The sequence below is a fragment of the Pelmatolapia mariae genome, linkage group LG16_19 (genome assembly GCF_036321145.2).
Source record: "Pelmatolapia mariae isolate MD_Pm_ZW linkage group LG16_19, Pm_UMD_F_2, whole genome shotgun sequence".
Taxonomy (NCBI): domain Eukaryota; kingdom Metazoa; phylum Chordata; class Actinopteri; order Cichliformes; family Cichlidae; genus Pelmatolapia; species Pelmatolapia mariae.
The window spans coordinates 10,362,182-10,369,925 of NC_086241.1; the positions used below are offsets into that span (position 1 = coordinate 10,362,182).

Consider the following 7,744-nt stretch of genomic DNA (forward strand, 5'->3'; position numbering starts at 1 on the left):
TGCAAATAGTTCATCCAATCTGGGAATCACATCAGCTTCAAGTAAATCATGCTAGCTCACTGCATGTGACAATCCCACCACCTCCTAACAAGAGCATGTTGCTGTCATTAGAGGGACTACATTGTGTGATTATTTCACCAAGTGTCTGGATAAAATTTGACCAACTAATTTAGTTTGTGTGGCTATTTCTCTGTGTATAGATTAATAAAATGATTAGGTTCCATTCAGTAATCCAAATCAAGTGAGTAAACTTTGGAAATAAATCAAGAGAGGATGCATACACATAATTCGGTAGTAGAACGACTTTTAGCAGCTATATCTTGAAGTAATCATTTTCTGTATGGCTTTATCATCTCACATAATTGTGGAGGACGTTAGGCCCCTCTTTTAACAAAAGAAACTGTTTATTGGGCTTGATTGCTATTAAAAATTCGGTGCTATAGTTCATATATTTTTTCTTTTTTTTTTTACAGCCCATTTTTTGCGCTTGTTGCATTACACAGTTTTACTAAAGTAAAGGACTCATTGTCTTGATACATGCTCAATCATCCAGGTAAGTAAATCCCCAAAAGTGGATTTTGTTCATCTGGACATAGCGTTTTCAGTGGAAAGAACCTTTTTGTCACTTAGCCAAGTGACTCCTGCACTGCAAAAAACCGACTCATTAAAATATGCTAATTACAACAGCTAATATTCATGCTTTAACATTCCCACATCTTAACATACCTATCTTAAAATATAAGTAAAGTTATTTTTATTTATAGCATTAAACATAACTGACATTTTGGTGCATAGCGAAATTGTCAGTCATAGAGTCATAGAGCATGGTTAGCACCCTCATGACTCACCATATTGGCAATGGGCAATTAAAATTGGTATACCTTTTTGAGGTATAGTAAATATGTTTCAATAGATAGTCATTAATTTTGCGATTTTTAAAAATTCTCTTGTGATCCAGGTTATTTTCTGAAGTATGAGATTTCTGATTATTTGGCAGTCAATGAACGCGCCACAATGCGTGAGCATAGCAGCCGCCTAGCCCAGCTCTAGAATTTTCTTTTCCTCCTGTTGATCTGATGAGGAGTGTTGGTCTCGTGCCCACTGCCAGCTGGAAACTTGGGTACATTTAATATGAGTCGCTGTAGATAAGTTTACGAAACATTTGTACTTGAAACTGATGTTTTAATGTGTTGTTAGAGAGAGAAGTCATGAGCCGAATCCGACAGGCATTCGCCATTGCATGAAATCCTCTGGGGAGTTAGCTTGCAGCGCATGTTCAAATTGAATGTTCTGGGTCTTATTATGCGGCAGCGAGATTCTCAATCCACAACTGCGTTGTTTTTGTTAAGGAAGAAAGCTAAATGTTGTAAAATATGTGAATGAAGTTATTACCGGGCTGGATAGCAGACTGTTAGCAAGCTAGTAGCCAAGGAAACCTGGCTACCTTTCCAATATGGCGGCTGACACAAGGTCAAATACCGAGATTATGTGTTTTTGCCTAATAAAATTTGTTTAACAGCATTTATGTTTTCTGTTAATATTTTTTATATGAACCAGCCTGTATCTTTATGATGTTAAGACTGCTAGATGAGCTGTTAGTGACACTGACACTGAGTTAGTCATGACTATGCTTTCTGTGTTGTTTCCCTCCCCATTTGGTATCCTGTTCCTGCTGGATGAACCACTTCATGATAATCCTCATCTGATGACTCCGCTGAACTATCCTGCCTGGTAGATTCTCGTTGCTGCAGGTGTATGCTTCTGCCAGCTGGATGCTGTTACTGGATAGTACAACGTTCCAATGGAGCGGTAGGAACAAATTGAAACACACTAAAAGAAAAGGGTTATTGTTTAAAATTGTGTTTTAATAAATGTGTTAATGTTGAGTAAGTGTTCATTGTGTGCTGGAGATCCTACTGGTCCTGTGGTAGAGCAGCTACTACCTGTCCTTTAAGAAACTAGCCTCTGATCGCGTACAGATATTTGGGACACGTTTCAATTCTTGTAACCTCTTTCCAGAGAAACTGTGTGATTTTTGGCCCTAAAAATTGTGGTGAAATTGAAGATACAGATTCTTAGTTATCTGCCCAAGGTCAACAGTCCTGATTTCCAAGCAGTAAGGCTTTGGTGTAAGTACACATTGTGTTACACAAAGAGTAGTTAATGGCAACAGCAATGAGCGTCGTATGCAAAAATATAGTATCATGCCTATTAATCCTGAATTTCTCTGTAGTAAATTATGCTATTTTTGCTACTGTTATCTGCTATTAGCCTCTGTTATCTGTTTGCTGCACTTAGTGAAACTTTCTTTGAAGTGGAACTAACATTGCAAGATTTGACAATTTAGTGAATACATTTTAATAGAGTTAGTGAAATCATAATTTTGAATCGATTTGAGTTGCAAGGAAATTATTTATCTTTTATTACATAAACACAATGTGGTGCTAAATAGGGTTTAAAAAATACACAAACTTGGAAGAGTTGGCTGGATTTGTACAAAATGAGATGGCTGGCAATGGAAAGATGCAATTCGATTGTTACATGTTTAAGAAATAAGGAGGATGGATGTTGTATCAGATGACATGATAAGAATGATTAAGTTCTTCCACTAACTAATCTACACAAAGAAGGTATCTTTGTATAGGTATAGCAGATTTGGAAGTTTGTCCTGAAACAATAACTGTAATCTCCACATTTCATTTTTTTTTCTCTAAATAGTATTTCAAATTTTGTCTTGTAATGTAACTTTGACTTTAGTCTCAAAATTCTGACTTTTTTCTAAAAATTAACAATAATTAATTTTTTTCATAATGTGAACTTGGAGCGCTTCTTTGCTACCATAAGAGCACGAGGTGTGCACATTGACCTAATACTAGACAGCTAAGGGGAGCCCAAGTTATCCTGATTCAATTGGTAGGTCAGAAGATACCTGCAAAAGGCACTGGTCCTCTCAGTAAATTCATGATAGATTTAAAGGGTATTTTTGTCATTATGAAGCCATATATATCAGTCTTCATTTTTGTTATGTGTTGACATTCCTTAAAGTGAAAACTCTTGTCTTTAGACTTTTCGTATTGCAATCTCAGCTTTTTCTTGACATTTCTTAGCATCTCTTCTATAGCCAGAATTTTCTTCTTTAAAACAATGGTCCTAATGGATGATATCCATACTTAGATCGGTGCCATCCAGATATATTTAATTTTCAATCAAGATGGCAGAGCTGTAATCATGCTCTAAAATTAAATATTGTAATATGAAAATTGTAAAGTTACTTAACCTGTGAGTCCTTGGTAAAGACATTCTCTTTAAAGTGAACGCTGCAAAGATGAGATGCAAGTTTCAAGTACAGTACATTTCAAGTACATCCTTCTTATGTTAGCTAGCCACTAGTTAAGTCTCTGTGCTACACCATCACCTACAGGACAACTGGAAAAACAACAACAACAAAGAACAAAAAAACAAAACAATGATGGTTTTTAATTAGCTGCTGTAAAACAATGTAATAACAATAAATAAATGCAACATGACATTAACTGCTTTTTAGGTAAGTACTATATGTACTTTTGGAGAACTGTTAGATCATCCATGTTTTCTACAGTCATTGGTTTGCTGGACAAAGTGGCCCACCCGAGGGGTCCCCTGCCGTCGACCAGCAAGTCACCGTGGCTGAGAATCATCTGGTTGCCAGGGCAGAAGGAGCAGAGCATGCCAGGCAGTCATGGAGGTACAGCATTCTAATAAGGTGTCAAGGGGGTATACACCAGGCTTTGGTGGAAACGGGCTGCACGCAGCTCCTGGTTCACCAAACCCCGCTTCGCCCCGGGACATTATTGGTGTTGCAGTGGGTGGAGGTTAAGTGTGTGCATGGGGGCATTCGCAGACAAAACACATGGAATAAAGGCTGCAGTCAGTTTGTGCCTGTGGCGTCCTATAATTTTAGGAACACGTTGGCAGGGATTTAATAAACTTTTGGGGCAGTATGTGGGGTTCCGATCATGATATTAAGTAGTGTGTAGTGTCTGCGTGGTGCTCAGCGGTGATGCAGGGTTGTCCGACGCCGATTCCGATGATTCGCCCTCACAGAAGATTTTCCACTGGTGACACCCTACGCTCAGCCTTTGACAAAGTGATAGAAATTGATGATCACTTCCTGCCGCGTAGACCTACCCTCACTTTGTACTATTGAATGATCCTAACAGAAAAAAATACAGTTAACACTGACTTAATAAAAAAGTGTTATATTTTATCTCAGATTTGATCATCAGTACACACACACTGTTTTTATCCCTTTAACTTTATATATATATATAACTTTAGATATAATAAGAAAGTTAAATATACAATAGTAAATACTTTAAATCAGATGACAATGTAGCTGTCACTGTGTTTATTAGTGTTTGCTCAACTAGAAGTCTTCATAGTAGCATCCACACATCAAGTCTTTAAACAAATAATGAAAGGATAATGAAAGAAAGTTTAATGTGAAATTACTGAAATATTATGGCTTTGTCTGCCAGAGTGTTTTTCTTTAAACTACTTGGGACACTTTTACTGTCAGTCAGTGATGTCACTGAAAGGCAAGGTTCTAATGTTGTGTTGCCACAGTCTCCGGAGTTTACTTTTAAAGCTCACTTACAGAACTGGCTTATACAGCTTAGTTAGAAAAGTCAAGCATCCAGGCATTTGAAGGACTATTCACTCATTAAGGTGATATTTTCTATTTTAAAAGTTCTCAAAAAATTAAGATTAAAAAGGAAACAAGAAAAGTTACGACTGAGGCAGATAAAAAAGATCCAGGAGATCAAAGTAAGTAAAAAAAAAAAAAAAGAAAATCTAGCTCAAATCCCCCAAATAACAGAATCTACATTTCTAAAAATGTTGACACTCTGTGTAGAAAATGATTCATTTTTAGAGGATTTAAATCCTATGTTTGATTGATACTAGCGTGAAAGCAACATGTCTAATCAAAGAAAGGTTACTGAGGGAATTTGTCTTTTGGTAAAATAATGTGACAAGTTTATTCTTGGACTGAGCAGTGAAAACAGAGCAACAAGTGTCATCAGTATCTAAGACTTAGTAGACCTAGTATGGACTCGTGTTGGTCTGTTTTTTTTATCAAAAGGATAAACTTGTTATTATATTTTAAGCAATACTAATTTAAAATTCAATGGCATCAAAATCCTTCCAGTCCTGATGTCGAGCGCTCTTTTTCACTAATGTGTTGTTGTTGTTGTTGTTGTGTATAGATTGTAAGAGCAGGATGGCTAAAAGAATGGCCAGTCCTGAAAAAAAGACCCCCATAAAAAGAAGGAGGGTCACTGAGCAGGCTGGTCCTTCCACCAGCTCAGATGCTCATGTGGTCAGAGGAGTCAAGCGAAAGGTCCAACAAGATGAAGCGGGGACAACCAATTCAGCAAAAAAGTGTAAACTTCTTGACCATATAAGCGGTGACAAGGGGCAAGCATCTTCCTGGTTGGACACTGGTAAAGGTAGGCTAATTAGTTGAGTGAGAGGTAGATTAAGTGTACATCTGGTTGCTAGGTTTAAGATATTAGTGTTTGGGAGATATTTGTGTCTATTATGTAATAAGCTGATGTGCTTTTGGTGTTTTCCACATCTGCAGACTGCAGCATAGACATTTCAGAGAGCTGCAGTAAAAACAAAAAGGCTGGCAAAAGGAAAGCTGCGGGAGACAGCAGGAACCCACCTAAGAAGAAAAACGTGGACCAGGACAAAACCAAAAATGTTGCCAAAAAGTCAGTGGCCGAACAGAAACGTAAGTAGCAAGCAGCTTGGCTTTTATATTCAGGTGAAGAGCAAAATGAACATTTAGGGTACAGCAGAGTAATTTGTGTGACAGCTGTAGTAAAACCCAATTTGTGTTTGTCTGTTTAGGTGACTTCCAAGCGAGATACGTGGAGGAGGACCGGCTTGGAGAAGGAGGCTGCGGAGCAGTGTTTGCTGGCTACCGCATAAAGGATCATTTTCCAGTAAGTGTTCAGATGGTGGTAGTAAGACAGGCAGTAACGCAGATAAGGGACAATATTGTAAGCTGAGACGTGTGCTGTTTTACACCTTTAATTATGTCACACTGAGGAAATGCTCATCAATGCCCTGTGTCTTTTAGGTGGCCATCAAACACATCCCAAAGGGGAAAGTGTACTGCAAAGTGACGGTAAATGTGCAACACTTGAATTGTTTTTACATTAGTGGATTGCATGCAGCGTTCACCTGTGGAACGTCTGTTCCCCATCATCCACTTTGTTGAAATATTTCAGGATGAAAACGGGAAGCATCTGTCAGTGGAAGTTGCCATCATGCTGAAGCTTGCAGCTGAAGCAGATGGATCAGTGGGAACATCAGCCCCAGTGTCTCTGCTGGAGTGGTTTGACTTTGGCAGAGAGCTGATCCTGGTGATGGAGAGACCTGTCCCCGCTGTGGACCTGGATAAATACATAAAAGAAAATGGAGGATTTTTGCCCGAGGACAAGGCCAAGGCAAGTTGACTTGCCTTAGAAGAGCCTTAGACTGTACATCATTCAATCAAAGCACAGAGTATTAGAGAAACATTAACCCATTGATTGATTATTGTCTTTTTCATCATTTCCAGGTCATTCTGAAGCAGCTGGTTGATGCTGCGAAGCACTTGGAGGATAAACACATCTTTCACCGGGACATCAAGAGTGAGAACATTCTAATTGAGACCGGCTCAGATGTACCGCGTGTTCGTATCATCGACTTTGGACTGAGCTGCTTTGTTAAGGAGCGGTCGCTGTATCGCGTCTTCTATGGTAACATATTCTGCTCTTGCTCTTCACAGATGTCACAATTTCGCCTTTTGTTTTAGAAGAAATTGCAATTGTGTCTGTTTATTAGGTACAGACATTTACTCCCCTCCCGAGTGGTACAGGCGCAGTTACTACAGGTGTGGACCCACCACGGTATGGCAAATGGGAGTGGTTCTGTACGAAGCGCTTCATGCGGGGGACTTTAACACCACGAGCTTCCTCAAAAAGCGCCTGAAATTCAAAAGACGTCTGTCCAAAAGTAAGAAAACGTCACACTTCAAGATTGACTGATGGCTTGGACCACTGGAACTATCATCTTCATGTTTTTTCTCTTTCCTTTCTTTCCAGACTGCCGGGATTTCTTGGACGCGTGTTTAACCAAAGTCCCGGAGGTGCGGCCGACGCTGGAGGACCTACAGCATCACACTTGGCTGAGATAAACCTATCGCACACATACACAAACACACGCAATTCAGACGTTATCATTTATGTGTGATATATGAATTAATTTTCTTTTTTTCTGTTTGACAGGAATTTTGGTGTTTTGGAATTCCTGTAACCCCCCCAGCCATCCCAGGAAAGGGGATCTCTCTTTGAATGGGCTTTCCCGAGGTTTCTTCCCGTCAATCTGGCCCCCCCAGGGGAGTTTTTCCTCGTCTTCATAGAGAGCTTGGGCTGGGTCAGGAGCTCCATCAAAACTGTCTTTATTTAATTACTTCAATGTAATCAAATAAAAAAACAGTAAAAATCTGAAGACTTGAAGTAAACTTCCATTAAAATAAAACTTGTTTAATTCATCTTTGCTGAGGATACTGTGTTATTACTATTTCAAGGATTGTATTTTACCTACGATGTATTTTGAAAAGTAAGAAAATTAAAAGGTAAATCAGGTTCAGGTATATACAAAGAAAGTCACACTGCCACTGCTCTGAAGACATGCATCTGTTGCCCTAACC

At 38.9% G+C, this 7,744-nt stretch overlaps 1 protein-coding gene across 1 annotated transcript; it reads left to right on the forward strand.

Moving 5' to 3' along the window:
• Window positions 1-1,453: 1,453 nt before the first annotated feature.
• Window positions 1,454-7,537, forward strand: LOC134644018 (serine/threonine-protein kinase pim-1-like). Its single transcript, XM_063496650.1, has 11 exons — window positions 1,454-1,470; window positions 1,736-1,809; window positions 3,599-3,724; window positions 5,247-5,489; window positions 5,624-5,776; window positions 5,896-5,990; window positions 6,128-6,175; window positions 6,279-6,497; window positions 6,611-6,791; window positions 6,877-7,047; window positions 7,137-7,537. Exons 1-11 carry the CDS (start codon window positions 1,454-1,456, stop codon window positions 7,226-7,228), a joined length of 1,419 nt encoding a protein of 472 aa, XP_063352720.1. The 3' UTR covers window positions 7,229-7,537.
• Window positions 7,538-7,744: the final 207 nt, after the last annotated feature.